This window comes from Aotus nancymaae, unplaced genomic scaffold, assembly GCF_030222135.1.
Source record: "Aotus nancymaae isolate 86718 unplaced genomic scaffold, 86718_ANA_hifiasm-v0.15.2.pri h1tg000025l, whole genome shotgun sequence".
NCBI lineage: Eukaryota > Metazoa > Chordata > Mammalia > Primates > Aotidae > Aotus > Aotus nancymaae.
In genome coordinates, this window is record NW_026988438.1 from 23,392,847 (window position 1) to 23,410,880 (window position 18,034).

At 37.9% G+C, this 18,034-nt stretch overlaps 1 protein-coding gene across 1 annotated transcript in view; it reads right to left on the reverse strand.

The window, feature by feature from the left end:
• Nucleotides 1-18,034, reverse strand: part of NME8 (NME/NM23 family member 8) — a 47,955-nt gene that overhangs the window by 20,779 nt on the left and 9,142 nt on the right. Inside the window, exons 7-12 of the mRNA XM_012461264.2 lie at nucleotides 15,466-15,582; nucleotides 14,393-14,459; nucleotides 13,420-13,493; nucleotides 12,202-12,294; nucleotides 9,933-10,129; nucleotides 1,052-1,227 (exon numbers count right to left, since the gene is read on the reverse strand). Coding sequence (XP_012316687.2) covers nucleotides 1,052-1,227; nucleotides 9,933-10,129; nucleotides 12,202-12,294; nucleotides 13,420-13,493; nucleotides 14,393-14,459; nucleotides 15,466-15,582 — 724 coding nt within the window. The remainder of the gene's footprint in view (nucleotides 1-1,051; nucleotides 1,228-9,932; nucleotides 10,130-12,201; nucleotides 12,295-13,419; nucleotides 13,494-14,392; nucleotides 14,460-15,465; nucleotides 15,583-18,034) is intronic.

Sequence of the window (18,034 nt, forward strand, 5' to 3'; positions counted from 1 at the left end):
CTATAAGATCAGGTACAAGGCAAGGATGTCTCCTCTCATCACTCCAGTTCAGCATCATACAGGAAGTTCTAGCTAGCTCAATGAGGAAAGAAAACGAAATAAAAGACACACAGATGGAAATGAAGAGGTACAAGTATCTCACTTTGCAAACTATATTACCGTGTACCTCAATGATTCTCAGCTGGAGAGATTTTGCCCTACACGGGGCATTTGGCAACCTCCAGAGACGTTTTTGGTTGTCACAACTTGAGAGTGGGGGTATTGATAGTGGCTTTTAGTGAGTAGAGGCCAAGGTTGCTGCTATACATTTTACGATGCACGTGAAACAACCAACCCTCCACCCTGGACGAAGAATCGTCTAGCCCAAAATGTAAGCAGGGCTGAGGTTGAGAAATCCTGGTCTACGTAGAAATGCCAAGGAAACTATATCAAAGCTCCTAGGAAGCTCCTAGGGAGTTCGACAAGTCAGAGAATAAAAGGTCAATATATAAATATTGATGTTAATTATGTTTCATACATTAGGTATAAAAAAGAATGAAGTGTTAATTTACGACTTGTGTTCTTGTTCTGCCATATTCACTCTGCTATGAGAATATGGGGTGAGATTAAAAAGAACTCTTTATGTGCCAAGCACTTTATTTATGTTTTCTCATTTTAATGTTCTGAATTTTACATGTGAAGAATTAAACTTGGTAAAATAGCTTGTTCAAGTCACACTATCAATTATGGTAGACCCACACTATCAGTTATGTTTGAATTGACGTATTTCAGACATAAAAGCTTTTATTCTATATTATGCAACAATTCCTGCAATGTTAAAATCTACTCTAACAAATTCACAGGCTGGAAAATGCCTTGTAAAGTCTTCAGCTACAAAAATGTTTTATTCATTATTATTAAGAAATTAGTAAGTTGATATACTAAATTTCTTACTCTAGGTGCTTTTTCTTCAATGTTAAAATGTAAAACTATGCTTTTAAATATATTTATACTAGGGTTTATTCAAATCTCCTCTATAAAATGCGTAAACAATTTATGCTCGATTCCCTACCTTTCCTTTCATGAAAGAGATTTGGTCGAAGTAATGTGAATATCTTTTCTAATTTCATTCTTTTAATTTTTTTAAAATCAGGAAAGAAGATATCAAGGAACTTAGCCATATTAGTTGCATCCTCTTCGATGTCACAAAACTGAGATACATGTTGTCTTTCCAGATATTCTTGTAAACTGTCAAAATCCAAAACATAATTTAAGATTATTATAAACTGAAGTTTATAACCATGCCAACAAATTGAAACTGATAATATGTTGAGAAATTACTAGAAGTTTAATAAAAATTAAATCTCATGTAAAGATAAGTTATATCTCTCTATTCAAAGAATATGATACTTAACTTTTTATTGAGCCCACTCCAAAAATCACTTACATGATATCATCTATGTTTGACTTTAGGAGAGAATAAACAAAGACTAAAATAAAATTTTGTGTTTTTAAGGAAAAATTTTTATTTTCCCTATGTAGAACTTTCCAGATAGTTTTAAATTTTCCTTTGAATCTCGTCTTTAAACTAAGGATTATCTAAACATGCATTTCATATTTTCAAATAAACATTTTTGATTACCTTTTTATTGTTTATTTGCAATTTTATTGGATTATAACCAGAAAATACGTGTAGTAAAATTTTTATTAAAGATTTGCTGAAGTATTTTTTGTGAAAAAGAAAAAATTATTTGTGATATGTAAGGTTGTATATATATTTATGTTTCATATATTATAGATGATTTATTATATATTATTTATGGAATATGTGTTTTCCACTCCTCTACATCCTTGCTTGTTCTTGTCTGCTAGCAGATATTTTTTTCAGTTCTCCTTATTTTTCCAATTATTTTTTCCTTATGTAGTTAGATGTTATGTTGGTAGAGGCACAATTTTTTTCTTATTTTGGTTGCTACATTGCATAAATGTTTCCTTCTACATCATGTTTTTCTTTATCAAGTTTAGCAGTTTTAACGATCAATGTTAATACTTTATTTTTCCTGGCTATTTTTTGGCCATCCCTTTATTTTCATTTATTTTGTCGTTTTTTTTTTTAAACAGAATATAGTAAAGTTGTTTACAATTTTTATTTTGAAAAGAATTAAATTAATGGAAAAGTTGCAAGACTAGGACAATGAACTCCCATTTATATCCTTCATCTAGGTTCACCAGCTGCTAACATTGTGCCATATTTGTTCCCTCCATCTGCTGCTTTCATCCCCCCATGTGTGTGGGGGGCTTGGGGGCTCTGCATGGGTGCGTGTATGTGTGTTGTGGCAGATCCATTTGCAAGTAAGCTTCAGATATTTTAGCCATTCACTTCTAAATACTTCAGGGAATATTACATTGATACAAAAATATTGTCTCATAAGCAGTCCATATTCAATTTTCACTAATTTTCCAATACCATCTTTTCTATAGTAATTCTTTCCTAATCCAGGATTATGGAGTTGTCCTGTCTCCTTAGTTTGCTTTCATCTCCAACAGTGACTCAACCTCTTTTGTCTTTCATGATATTGATTTGTTGAAGGGTCCAGGCCATTTGTTTGTAGACTTCCCTTCATTTTGAATGGTTTCCAACTATTGGATGGCCCAGTAGTTTCCTAATACATTCTGGTTATGAATCTTTGGCAAGAAAACTACCTTCGTGAGCCTGTGTTCTTCTTGGTTCATCACTTGCTCCATCATATAAGAGGTATATGATGTCAGTTTTTTCCAATTATTGGTGATATTAATGTAGTTAAGGTGATATCCCCCAGTTTTCTCTACTGAAAAGCTACAATTTTCCCTTTATAATTAACAAGTCATCTCTGAGGACATTATATGAAACTGTGTGTATATTTTTCACACAATAGTTTTAAACCCATTGATGATTCTTGTGTGCATCATTACTATGATGGTTTTTAATTTAGTCTATTTTTTTAACCTTTACCGCGTAATCTCTATATGTGATAGGAAAATTGACCTTTTCATAGTTAGCCTAGTCGCCATAGTCTTGACTTTATTTTTTTATCTTACATTATCTAGACTACTTATTTTAAATTGAGGTTTCTTCTTTTTCCCCCTTATTTTGCTGATCTGAGCAAGCTGCTATTCATTCCGTGTTTTCCCTTGTTAATGTGGAAGTTCTGCTATGCTTATCCACTGCACTAATGTCGACTGTCTTTTTCCTGCTTCTGTTGCCAGATGCATATGTCCCAAATATTTCTTGCATTCTGACACACTCTCTCCCTATTTTCATACTCCATTTATCCCCTTTCTACATACTCAAATAAGAACTTCAAAATCCAACTGTCCAAATACTGCCTTCTTGATCTTTGAACCATTTTGCCACATACACCCAGAAAAGTCTAGGTTTTCTTGAGATAATTTAGAATCTATAAGAATTTTCTTCTATTTCTAGAGTTCTTCATCAGCTATTATATTATAAAACCCAGAAATATGGACCATATGTGTCCATGTGTGTGGTCAGAGATTCAAACATTCACTGATAAGAACTGTTTTTCTTTTTTTCCCTCCCACATTTTTTATTTGATTGAGTATATTCTCACATGTTTTCCACAAAAGGAATAGGTGATACACTTGCTAAGTATGTCCTTGAAGATATTCATTTGCTTTTTCAGGTAAATTCTTGGCTTTGTAAGAATGCAGAGATTGCAGTCTTTTTCTTCCAGTAGTCCTAAAATGAGCCCAATGGCAGTCAAGTGTCTTTCCCTTGTAAGTAACTTATTTTCAATTGCTGCCAAGTACGCAGTTGGTGGAAGGGATCCACCTAAAGTGCAAGGACGATTTTAAGCCAGTAACAAAACCAAGTAAGAGGCTGGTGGTTTTTTGTCAGCACCATGTGGCAGCACTCCTAAACATTAGTGATAATGTTCTAGGTACACTTGGAGTTTGCACATATTCATCACTTATCCTTTCACAAGCAGTGTACTGCTCGTGGTGCTCTACATAGAATCAATCCCCAAACAACAAAGCTATTGGCAGTATTGAAATTTACACAATGTACTGTAAAATGGGAATTTCACTTATATTTTTCTATTAAATGGAGTGGACATCAATTTTGAGAACATCAAAGACAAATCTTCAAATATTAAGGCTTTCAAAAAGCAAAAACTGTACTTCATTTCTGTGATAGATTAATATGTACAGGCATACATATGTTTTACTGATAAAATACTAAACTATTCATCTATCACTTTTTTCATTTGGGGCACTGTAACATTTATTTTTATTTTATACTCATATATTTATATATTCAAAAGTCCATAAAATATTCTTTTCTTTTCTTTTTCTTTCTTTCTCTTTCTTTTCTTTCTTTTTCTTTTTTTCTTTCTTTCTCTCTCTCTCTCTCTCTTTTGACAGGAGTCTCACTTAGTCATCCAGGCTGGAGTGCAGTGGCGCAGTCTTGACTCACTGCAACTTCTGCCTCCCAGATTCAAGCGATTCTCCAGCCTCAGTCTCCCAAGTAGCTGAGACTACAGGCATGGGCTACCACACATGGCTAATTTTTATATTTTTAGTAGGGACAGTGTTTCACCATGTTGGCCAGGCTGATCTCGAACTCCTGACCTCAAGTGATCCACCCTGCCCAGCCTCCCAAAGTGCTGGAATTGCAGGCTTGAGCCATAGTATCTGGCTCATAAAAGACTATTTTCACTGTCTACATGTTTATTCTAGCATAATCTTTTGCTTCATTCAGTAATTAGTACTTAAATATAAGTACTAATATAAGTACAAATAAATTTTGTATAAATTTTGTTATACAGAGGAAGAGGATGTTAAGAAGATGATCTGCTCTGGGTTAAAACCTATTAGGTATACAACTGCTTATTCTGTCTGTCTGGAAACAGTGTGCAGTGTTTCTTCCCGGGATGCTCCTGTATTTGTGTATGGAGTTGGGTGGAGTGGCATCAGTTGAGGGTGGACCATTGTTTGTAAGCCCTTGCAGTTAGCAGACAAATGTGTTTATTCTGGGAAAAAAGTTTCCCCATTATTTGTTGAATTATAGCTTGTCCATCTGTTCTTTCCCCTCTGTGTGGAGTTTCTCTTTAGCAAGCACACTGGTCCCATCAGTATATTATCGAGATTACTGACTTCGGCTTTCATAATGTCTGTCTAATTTGTGTGTGTGTGTACTTTCAGCTATTTCTTGCACCTGACTTTTCATGTCATTAATTTGAGTCTCAAAGGATGATCATACTCACTACTTCTCCCCTGAACTCATAATTCAAATCAAAATTTGTATAATTCAAATCACACTGCCACGTATGCACCTATGCAACAACCTTGCATGTTTTTCACATGTACCCCAAAACCTAAAATGCAATTAAAAAAATAAATAAATATAAATAAATAAAAATAAATAAAAAAATAAAAAAATAAATTCAAATTATAATTAAAAAAAAAAAGATCTGAATAGGAAATATTTGTCACCTATTGTCTCTAAGGGCAGCCACTGTAAGACATCAAAAGAACTTTGGTCTCTACCTCTTTATCTTTACCTGAACATTCCCTTTCTATCTAGCCCAGGTCTTTAGACAAACTCAACCAATTGTAAAAAAAAAAAATTTGTATAATTCAAATTTGAAAGGCTTTTTAAATGTATACGTAGCACTTGAATCTCAAGTCTTATTTTTATTGTTATTTTATTTAAGGATTTTTCTGTCTCTATGCAGTTCTTTTTCACCAGACTTGTGTTGTGATTTTTGTATCTTCCTTTCTCTGTCTACCAGTCTCCCTCAGGCAGGTAGTCATTTCTCCTTGTTGGCTCACTGGGGCTTACGTCTGGTTTTTCATATAAGTGTTGGAAACCCTGTAGTTTGGAGGCAAGATGACCTCTAGGTTAAAAGCTTGCAGTGTAGAAGGTAGTGGGTCATTATTCCTCTGCAGGGGCAATCAGGAAAAGCCCCCAGAGAGCTAGCTAGGGCAAGGAATTCAATAATTCTACTCAGTTCCATCTTGGCCCTTAGGAATCAGAAAAACTCAGTGAAGTCCACAAGTCTGTTACTCTCAAGGTCTGTAATGGCTCCAGGTCGTTGCCTTCCAGGGAGCTCAGGAGCTCCCCAAACTCTCAGTGGAGAAAACACAACACCACCCTTACCTTCTCCTGCATGAAGACCTAAACAGAGCTCCAGACCTCACGGATAGCCAGCTGCTTATCAGTACAGCTTCCCTTTGACTCCAGAGAGGAAAGAAAGCTTTGCAGATGGGAATAGAGTCAGGGTATAGAATTCAGACTACTCTGATCTCAGAAATACCTTTAAGGATTATTTTAGGAATTGTATCTATTATGTTTAATTTAAATGAGAATATCATAAAAGAAAAAATTAAGCTCCCTATAGCTGTGACATTTATAAAGACAAATAGAGAGGTAACTGAAAAAAGAATAAATACTTTCTATGGACAGAGGAATACAATATAGTAGAGGAGGTTGGAAATGTCACCTTCACTCTGTCGTAAAGACTTAAAACTGAAAGTGACCTCAGAGGTTGTCATCTAATTCTTCCCCATCTTTGTATCTCCAGGATTTGGCATATAGTAGGACTTTAATAAATATCAGATGAATGAATCAACACACAATAGAATAAGTGAAAGAATGAGAAGACTGCCAGTTACTATTTGTTTGACTCCGGGCATCGTAGTTAACAGAACCAAACCTTCCTGATCTGTAGAAAGACTGGAAAGCAAAGCTAAACGACACTATCCTTTGATTTCTTAAAACAGGCTGATTAAATGACAGACATGTAAATCAAGTGACAAAAACCTATCATGAAGGAAACTGGAATGTGAATGACAAACGTGGATACCTCTGCCCTGTTTCCCTGACTCTTTCCCCTTCCTTCTGCAGCCACTGGAGCAGGGAGGTCATGGGTGGCATGGAGAAAGTTTCCCCACACCGTGTGACTTCATCAGCTGGGAGTGTTTGTCTCTGTAGGAATAACCAGCCCAACACAGCCCTGGGGCTCTGCTGCTCTGTACACAGAGAGGCCATGTTCATGGAAGGGGTCACCAATCACTCCTAGTTCAAATGCTCTGCTTTTAATTTCTCTCCCATCTCACCCTCTTCACCCCCACCACTCAAAGAGGAGGGTGAGCCGGCTGGGAGATAGGGGAGAGGGGGCAATAAAGAGTGAAAGTGAACAACTGAATAATTACTCGTGAATTTTTTTGTCCTTATTTCTTTAGATTCTGGGCCTACTTGAAAGATGTCAGATGGAAGTGACAGTGCCTTTCAGGCCCTCCCTCCAGAACAAGATCTGTGAAAACAAGAACAAGCACTACAGAGGCTAGGGGAAAGCTTCCCCTCTGCCCTCTCAAGTTTCACTGAAAAATCAACAGACATCAATAGACAAAAAGTAGATTAGTTGGAGAAAAAGTAGACAAATTTGATTAACATGTACACAGGGAGAACCACAGAGTGAGTACCCGCCCCCCAAGGAGGTTCAGAAGCTTATAGACCAAGCTTGCCCAAACTGCAGCCTGCTGGCTGCATGAGGCCCAGGAAGGCTTTGAATGTGGCCCAACACAAATTGGTAAACTTTTTAAAACGTCATGAGATTTTTTTTTAAGTTCATCAGCTATCGTTAGTGTTACAGTATTTTATGTGTGGCCCAAGACAATTCTTCTTCTTCCAGTGTGGCCCAGGGAAGCCAAAAGATTGGACACTCCTATTATAGACCATCTGGCAAAACAAGTAACAGAGCGAGAAGAATTTTGTTGAGGGGCAATAAAGGATGACTAGGGAGAATGAATGGACCAGGGCACAGAAATGACCTTGTTCACTATCTCTTTTCAGGTGTGGTTACATTCTTGGTCTTATAGGGAGGGAAGAAAAACAATTGTTCTCCTTGGTGGATCTGTGGATATTAGGCAGATAAAAGAACTTCAGCTTTATGGTGTGTTTTGAGAGAGACAGCTGGCCAGGAGTGCTGGGGCAAGTCAGAGAGGTCTTGAGGCTTTTTCAGTTCCGCATGTCAAAGCGCCATGTTTTGGATATCAGTTTCTGAGCCCCAACACACCAAATAAGCATGCTCCACACTGTCCCGTGCTGTCTGCTCTGGCCAGTTTGGGATAAACAAAGGTCAATGGGGACTCTACATTTAGAAAAAAAGTCCTGCAGACTGTGTCAGAGCAAGGTGTACACATTCCATTTCACTCTGACCTTGGCATCTACCATGCTTGCTCCTGTTCTGGAGGGAGAGCTGTTGGCACTTCCATCTGACATGCCAATTAATATGCCTAAATTGTTCACGGTGTCATGTGAGTATTGAACAATTGGAGCTTCTCAAAGTTGGATGTAATGGAGGCTTATTACCTAAACGATAGCCCCATGGAATGATGACTTTACTCATTACATTAATGAGTGCTTCATAGGATACTTTTTTTTTAAATGACTCAAAAATTCTAGGATAAAATCTGGTGTCTTTTGAAACTTAACACACCCTACCCAACAAACCTTCACTTAGCCTGCTCATTATTATTTTCCCTTAAAACCCTGAAAGTAACTGCTACTGTTTACAAAGCTCCTTGTCAGCCGGATTTACCTTATGAGTTCCTTTATCCTGCGTACAACTTGGAACTAATGATATTAGGATCTCCCACTTCCTAAAAATATGGCATCACTAGGAGCCAACAGAGGTAGGCACCCAAGAAAAGCCACCGCAATTCATTAATAAGACAAGAAGGAACAACAAGGAATGTTCTGGATATTCTCAGCCAGAAAATGCAAAAAAGATGGGCTGCCAAGCACGGAAGACACAATCCAGGAAGACTCAAGGCTCAGATACTCTAAGTATGTTCCTGCTCACCTAATTCTTTCTGGTGCAGCGTGATAACTGTTGTGTTACACCCTCCATTCTCTGAGTCTTCAGAGGGGTAACAGGCATAAACAGCAGCACATAAAACGAACATTCTACAACTTATTTATATTCATTTTTGAATATTTTAAAATACATCAATAAAAATATATAACCATTTTTTTCTCAGTAATTTAAAACTACAAACTGTCTAAAGTACAAGTATGTATTTCCTGTTTTTAAGGCACTGAGAAGGTGGAAGGAGAAGGTGGAGAGATAGGAGAGGAGGCTGAATTGGGAGGGATTGTGCATGGTTCCAATACACCCTTCGAGCTCCAGCCCATGTGGCCATACTGGTGTCCCCAGCTTTAGGAAGACAAAGGGGGAAAAGGCTTCCCTTTCTAGCGCTCTTGACATAAACTTTCAGGGCAGTCACAGTGAAGGGAGGAAAGATCACCTGAGGGTCATCAAGCCGACCAACCAGAGGCAAAACTCCTCATCTGAGGAATATAGAAATAACTAGACTTCCCTATAGTCGACATCTGGTACCAGGCTTTAAAAAAAATTATAAGTAACTAGAATTTCTATACATCTCTGGAATGCATGCATGTCCAAACTCATCGCGCAATCCTTGCTGACATCAAGGCACTAAAATGTCTACAAATGCAATTACTTATCATGACCTATGTGGTTAATAAGGTCCAAATTATCATTAAGCACCAGCTTTAAGGTCCATAAATATCCTTAAGGAAAAATCCACCATGGCAAGCTCAGTCCTCTCTTACTAAGGAGCCTTGCTGTATTCTTCTGTAGTGTTCTTTCTATCCAATAAAACTTTCCTTTCAAAACTACACTGTCATCTATAAATTCTTACTACCCTACGGCCCATGAGTTAACTACTGTTTCCAGTGCCAGGTATCTGACACTTCACCCAGCACACAGCTTTTCTGAATCTACAGTATGTTAGGTTGACTGGAAGAAATATTTTTGCCTTTAACATAAAAACATTTGTCCTTAGGTGCTGAGGTACCTATATTACACTTCATTATCCAATAACACATTGCAAGTGACAAAATTCCTGGTCTTGAGCTATACCTGTCTCTTTTCTTCTTTGTCACTCCAGCTGTGACCTTGGCTTTGACTTCAGACTGATCCTCAGATGGTTTGTGAGGTTCAGTGTCAGGCTGTGGTTCAGTTTCTTCAGAGGGAGGATGGTGTTTACTTCTTTGAGATAGAACTAGAACATAGCTTAGGCCACTTGTCATAAAAGAGACAAACTCTTCAAAGTCAGGCTACAAAATAAAATGATAAAGTGTTTCCTTCAGGCTTCTGAAATGGATGGACTAAAATGATGGTCACTACCCAAGTAAAATGAAATCTTACCCTCCATGATCCCTGGGCAAGGGAATGTCACTTTTAAAAATCTCCTTTTAACAATATGTTTATTTTTGGGAGGGTTTTGTTTTTGTTTTTATTGAAAAGTAATTGCATATATTCATGGGGGACATAGTGATGTCTCAATAAAGAAAATGTGCAATAACCAGAGCAGGTTAATTTTGTATCCTTAGAAAAATAAATCTCTTGGACAGCAAAATCACTAAGACAAAGGGAAAAGTCAAGCTGGGAACTCCATTGGGGCAAACCTGCCTCTCATTTTATTCCTAAATAGGATTGCTACAAAGATTAAAAAGCTACATACCTCCCTTGTAACTTGTCCACAAGGAAATTCCTTGTGGGCTTCCTGATCTTTACCCTATGGATGTCACCTTGGCAATGTACATTGATCATTGATAGCTTAACTTCACAGGTAGGGGACAGAGGACAGACAGAACCGAAAGTCATCCCTCTGCTCACCTGAGATAAATGCATATCTGATGGTTTCTTCTGCCCAGGTGTTTATGTAAAGATACAGATTCACCAAGCAGACTAAGGCATAAGTGACTATTCCTCTATGGCATCTCACATGTAAATCGTGTATTCAGTGAAAGGCTAATCAGAGACTCAGAAGAATGCAACTGTTTGTCTCTTTTTTCCCTATGACCTGGAAGCACCGCACCCCTTAATCCACTCCAAGTTGTCTCACCTCTTCAGGAAAAACCAGTGTACATATTGCACACATTGATTGATGTCTCATGTATCCCTAAAATGTATAAAAACAAGCTGTGCCCCAACCACGCTGGGCACATGCCATCAGGACCTCTTGAGGCTGTCATGGGTGTGTCCTTAACCTTGGCAAAATAAACTTTCTAAATTGATTACAACCTGTATCAGATACTTTTGGTTCACACCTTTAACAAAGCTCTCCCTATCCCTTTATAGTTTCTAGTCTCCTACATTTTTGAGTGGTAGAAGTTCAAAGCTAGCATGAATTGATCTTAATGATAATCTAACAACATTCTCAAATTTTAGGATGTTTCCAAGTCGCCTAAAGGGCTTGTTAAAACATATATTTCTGGAGCCCAATCCTGGAGTTTCTGATTTAGTAAGTCTGGGATGGGGCTCTGGAACTGGATCTTCTCAAAAGTTTACAGTTAATGGGGATGCAGTTGCCGTAATCATTTCCTTTTACACATGTGGAAGCTGGGGCCAACAGAGATGGTGTGAGTGGTGCAGCCAGTCCCACAAAGTGAGGTCCAGTAGAACAGTCTGTGATGATGTACATGCTCTTCTGCCCTTTCCAGCATGGTAGCCACCGGTGGGTATTGAACACTTAAAATGTGGCTAATGCAACTGAGAATTCACATTTTCAATATAATTTAATCATAATGAATTTCAATTCAAACGGTCACATATATCTAGTAGCTACCATATTGGACAGTGCATTTCTGGAAGTGAAGTCTCCTGACTCCCAAGCCAGTACACTTTCTAATACACAGCACTGCCTTTATTATATTCCTCCAGACAAAAGAGAGTTGGTGGAGCAGGGAGGTGGCAGGACTGGGGCAGTTAGGGTGGGGGCAGCCTGAGAGAAAGACCCTTAGATAAAGAAAGTATTAAATCATTCTTGTGAAGCTGATGACAGAGCCTTCAACCCAGAGTAGAAATCTATAGGAAGGAACTGGATATTCACTTCCAGAGGACTGAGGCAGGGGATCTTGGAGGACATGACGTAAAGGGGTCTTCATGTCAACATAACACAATTGGACAGACCATCCAGTTTTACTTAGCAGACACTATTTCTACTGAAGATTTCTTCAGAGCCACTATCATTGGCATCTCCATGATATGGACACCAACAGGAACACCAAGAACGTGTTTAGTTTGTCAGACTTACTCATTTGCTTTTCTGTAATAAAGATATAAAGACTATAGAAGGCCACTGTTTTTAAACACACAGTGGCTTTTTTATTTTTAACTTTCATACCTGGTCCACTATTCTACTATAGAAGTTGACAACTTGTTCTTCAGTGAGCACTATCTTATCTTCTGCTTCTATGATAACTCCTGCTTTGGTAATCTTCAATTAGAGAGTAAGGTCAAATCCAGGTGTCGTGGGATCACATGTAAAACAAATAATTTTTTTTTCTGGGCTTAACAAGTCACTAGCTTTCAATGCATTTTCTATAAGAACCTCAGCAAAATCTATGGGGCACTAGGTTTGAAGTGGCTCAAAAATATACAGACTTTAAAATTTGACTTCTCTGCTGGATTTCAGACTTGTATGGGGTCTGTAACTCCTTCATTTTGGTCAATTTCTCCCATTTGGAATGGCTGTATTTACCCAATACCTTTACCCTTATTGTTTCTAGGAAGTAATTAACTTGCTTTAGATTTTACTGACTTACAGACAGAGGGGATTTGCCTTATCTCAGATGAGACCTGGAACTATAAACTTTTGAGTTAATGCTGAAATGGGTTAAGATTTTGGGGGACCATTAGGAAGGCATGATTCGTTTCAAAATGTGAGGACATAACATTTGAGAGGGGCCAGGAGCAGAATGATATGGTTTGGCTATGTCCCCACCCAAATCTCATCTTGAATCTTAACTCCCACAATTTCCATGTGTTGTGGGAGGAACCTGGTGGGGGGTGACTGAATGATGGGGGCAGGTGTTTCCTGCACTGTTCTTGTGATAGTGAATGAGTCTCATGAGATCTGATGGTTTTAAAAATGGAAGATTTCTTGCACGAGTTCTCTTTGCCACTGCCATCCACATAAGATTGACTTGCTCCTCCTTGCCTTCCACCATGATTGTGACGCCTCCTCAGCCACATGGAACTGTAAGTCCAATAAACCTCTTTCTTTTGTAAATTGCCCAATGTCAGGTATGTATTTATCAGCAGCATGAAAACAGACTGATATACAATGTAGTATAAGAACTATAATTTTTAAAATTTACATAGATGCTGGTAGAGTAGGATTATTTACATAAGGATGCATGAATAGATTGAGCCTTTGTAAAGGCATAATAGCCTTTAGAGGTACCTAGCCTTTAGAGGTATTCAAAGCCTTTAGTGCTACCTAGCATCAGCAGCATATTTTGTTCTATTTCACTCTAAATGATAAGCTTGTCTTCAAACTAACGATTAAGAGGTTGATATTTTGCAATTAATTTAACCATAGTTGGAAAATATTACTTACTTTTCTTTTAATTTCTATACCTTTTCTACTAATCACAGCATCAGGTTTGATTATAGCAATACTATATAATTCCTCTAGAAAAAAAATTAGAAAAAGACAGAATTTCATTTTCTTGGCACAAAATCTGGATAATGAAGGATCTGGCAATTAACAATGTAAATTCCTAACGATCAGTCCATTGTTGCCCATTGGTAGCTGTACATCTTATTACGGCATTTAAACTCCCAAAGAGTTTCTACTTACAATCAAATGGCAGTTCTGATATTTGCATGGAGGGGAAACATTCATAAAAGTTTTTAATCAAGAGGCAACAAAAATTGAGTAGGTAGGCCATGATGGTTTGAATGCAATTCCCATGCGTAAGAATCACACACAGGATCCATCCAGCACAGTATCACCAGTGAGTACAGTTTTAATGTTTACTTGCAGTGAATCATGCAAGTAAACATTACCAACAGATTCACCATCTATGAATGTATCGGCATTCTTACAATGAACTTTTAGTGTAAGATAACTCATTTGGGTGTGGCTGTTTGCCTCTGCTCCCTCCAGAGTATGAACACATACACCCCACTACCCCAACGCAGATAATCGAGTGAAGGCATGAAATTGTCAACTGCAATGTAAACAAAGAGTATGGGTCAGCAAGGAAGAAATTATCTTCATAAATTTTTGGAAGATGATAAAGGATGAAATAGGAAGCTGCTGTCCTGATTAGTCACAGGAGACGGGAGTCCATTGTCCTGGGTAACCTAGGAAAGGCTCCAGGCCCAGAACCAAAGGTAAGACAAGTGAGGAAAAGAGTGTGCTTTTTAATAGCTGAGTCTTGCAAGGCACAAATCATCAGTTATCTGAACAATTCCTTGTTAATAAACATGGATTTTGTTACCAGTGTTTTGCTGTAACAAGTGATGTCGTGATGACCACCTACGTACAGAACACCCTTGGATTACTTTGAAGTAAATTTACTTACGATCACTTTCATATAGTGCTTCCTCATCAACTTCTGAATCTGAGTCTACTAATGGAATTTCAGGATACTATAAAAAAGAAATGCAATGCAAGGCAAACAGAATTATGTTTTAATATGATAGTGAGTGGGGTTTTAGAAATTTTATGCCTAGTAAATAACCTAAGAAATAGAAAGTAAAGTGGAAGAGAGCCTGAACTTATCTAACATGACAGGACTGTCTCCAGCTTTCCACTAAAATAAAATAAGGGATGTTTTAAAATGGAGGGGGCAGAAATAATGCATATGTGCAGTATAAAAAGGGTAACAAACTTTTATTTTTATTTATTATTATTATTATTTTTTGCGTAGTTGTCTTGCTCTGTTTCCCAGCTAGAGTGCAGTGGTGCTATCTTGGCTCACTACAATCCCCACCTCCTAGGTTCAAGTGATTTTTCTGCCTCAGCCTCCTGAGTAGTTGGGATTACAGGCATTCACCACCATGCCCAGCTAATTTTCGTATTTTTAGTAGAGACAGCATTTCACCATGTTGTCCCGCCTCGGCCTCCCAAAGTGCTGGGATTACAGGTGAGAGCTACTATGCCCAGCCAAACCTTAAAATTTAATAAGAGCATGAGAGGTAAATATCAACAAAGCAGAAATTTGTAAATAAGAAAGCCATAAACACGTAATTGTCATGTTAATGATCAAAAGGGCATTTGATAAGTGTGAAAATCTATTCTTGACCATTACTCTCAGTAAATATGGAAAAAGAGGATATTTTCTTAACTTAAAAGAAATCTTTCTGAAACCAGTAATCAGTATCCCATTAAAGAGCAAAATACCAGAAGGACAAATGTTCCTAACTTTCAGGGAAGCCATGAATATTATTTTGTGATTCTGGGAACTATCCGAAAGATTTCATTTTTATGTATATAAATATATATACACACGCATTGCCAAAATGCTTCCCAGAAAGGTTGCACTGTTTATACACCTAGATAGTTATAAAATTAGGTTAAATAACTTAGAAAAATATTAAATAAAAGGTAACATACTTTTTAAAAATTAAAATAGTTGTTAGTCCAAAGTATTACCTGAGGTCGAGCCATTTCACCTGCTGCAATTTTTCTCTCCTCATCGATCAAGTTAACAACTTTTTTACTAACAAGCGGTGCATTTGCACCCTGAATCTTTGCGATAATTTTGCCATTCTATAAGGGAAATGAAAACAGGAGGGGAACTTGCATTTGCAGAATACATCAAGAATTGACACTTAAACTGGACTAAGTCATCCCTCCTTTCTACCCTACCCTCATGCTCAGCAATCCTCTTTTAGTGATGGTAATTAATGATTTTACAGTAAAGTATTAATAATATGAAAGTTCTTCTTGACTTGGTGAGCTCAGCTCTTTGAGTTCTACCTCCAATTTTCATATCCTCCAGCACCTTGCAGCAAAGTCATCTTCCTGCAGAAGCTGTCATCTGATGCAATCTCTCCCGAGGTATCCCAGTTTTAATGTCAAACGATTCTGGATAGACCTCTCAACAACATCCTCCCTAGCTATTTCTAACACCATGTACCTTTTGCTCATCTTTCAACACCTGTTTACTAAGTATCTGTTTACTGGTGTCGTACCAGTCATGATGGTATAAAATAATAGATCTGGTACCTGATCTATTTACATTTAAAAAAAAAAAAGACCTACATAAACACAAACAAGTGAAACAGCAACTGTAATAGGTTCCACCGAAAGCACTGCAAAGCCCTTGGAACACCTACAAGAATGGGTTTTGGTCAAGGAGATCAGGGAAGGTACTTCTCAATATCAGGAAGTGACTCTTGGTGTAAAATATGAAGGATTGGTAAGAGCTAATTGGGCAAAAAGGAGAAGGAAGAGCATTCTAGGCAAAAGGAGTAACAGAAGAGTTCTAAAGCTGGAAGGGAAGAGGGCAAGTGAGGAGGCCAGGTGACAAAGTGAGGGGGAGCCTGGTGTGAGTTGAAGCCCAACACCCAGGGGAAGCCACACTGTGCACAGCCTGGTGGGTCAGGGATGCAGCCTTCATCCTAAGTGCAGTCAGAGTGTTTAGACAGAGGCTATGGCCACGATTAAAATTGTTTGTCAAAACTATTTCACTTACCTTGTGGAAAAAAGGCTGGGGGAAGCAAAATAAAATATTTCTGGACAAGTCAGGAGCTACGCTAGAGGTGGAGGTGGAGAGATGATGGACACTCAGTCTATGGCAGTGGTGGTGGAGATGGAAACAGTGGAGGGTGGAAAGAGGTAGATGAATGTGACAGAGACTTGGTCAGTAAAACTGACATGTCCAAGGTATGATATGGATAGAGTGTGATGTAAAGAGATGTCACCAAGGCCATGCTCTGTTTCTCACTTGAAAACTGGATAAATTATTATGTTACATGCCAAATTCAGAGACAGTAGAAGAGGACTGTGTTTTGTGGGGAGGAAGATCTGTTGTTGAATGAGTTTGCTGTGAGATGGTTTTGAGAAAGCCAAGAGGAGGTGCCAAGACACCAGCTGGAAATGCGGGCGGAAAGCATAGGATTCAGTTGAAGATGTAAACGTGATTTATTGATATACAGGTGGTGAGGACTGAAACTGTGTGTAGAGAAAATTTTCTAAGGAGAGTGTAGAGCCTGGTAAAGTCAATATTTAATCGTTGAATAAAGAAGGGTGAATTTGCAAAAAGGACAGAGAGAAGTGGCATCCAGGAAGGTGAAAGGAAAACCAAGTCACATAAGCCAAAAGAAGCAAATATCTTAAAAAGGAGGGCATGGTCACCATATTCAATCCATTTAAGAGGTACCAATGATGAATACCTAAAAAATGTCTGTTATACTTAGCACAGACTGATACTTGGATACATTAGCAACAGCAATTGTGGTGGAATAATCAGACAGAAGTCAGACTGAATGGATTGAGGAGTTAATGGGATGGAAAGAAAAGAAGTAAAATTAAATATGGAAACTCTTTCGACAGATTTAGCTATGGGGTGAAGATGAGAAATGGGTGGCTAGAGAGAGATATGGTATCAGAAAGAAGTATTATGTATTTTTTAATTTGAAAAAACTCAATCATATTCAAAAGCCAATGAGAAGGATGCAGTTGAGTAAGCTTTAAATGAAACCTGAAACTCTAATCACGATTTCCCACCAAAAAAAGTATCTTTCAACAATTCTGTGAGCTATCTAATAACCCTTGAGGAAGGCTTCCTGCTGAGACTATCTCAAATGAATCTGTTGTCAGCTAAAAATGCTGACCCATACAAAGAGACATTGAGGGAATATCTGAATAAATGAGCGATGGGCTTGATGGTGTTTTGTGATCACAGAATTCTATTCTTAAATTAATAATTATGGATATGGAGCCATGGGAAGTAAAGTCTGAGGCATGATTACAGGGGTGATTGGATGAAATTTATTGCAAGAAAAGTTTATTAGCAGCAAGGAGGTCAATAATTGAAAGGCCAGGATGTTGGGTGGGTTGCCAATGTAGATACTAAAGTCCTCAAGGTGATGGCAGGATTCAGATTTTAGAGTAAGACTTTGAACCACATGCCAAAGCTTTCAGTTATCAATAGACCTGATTTGAAGGTCAGTAAATGACAGAAGTGAAATGGAGGAACAGGAAATTCAGCCATGTG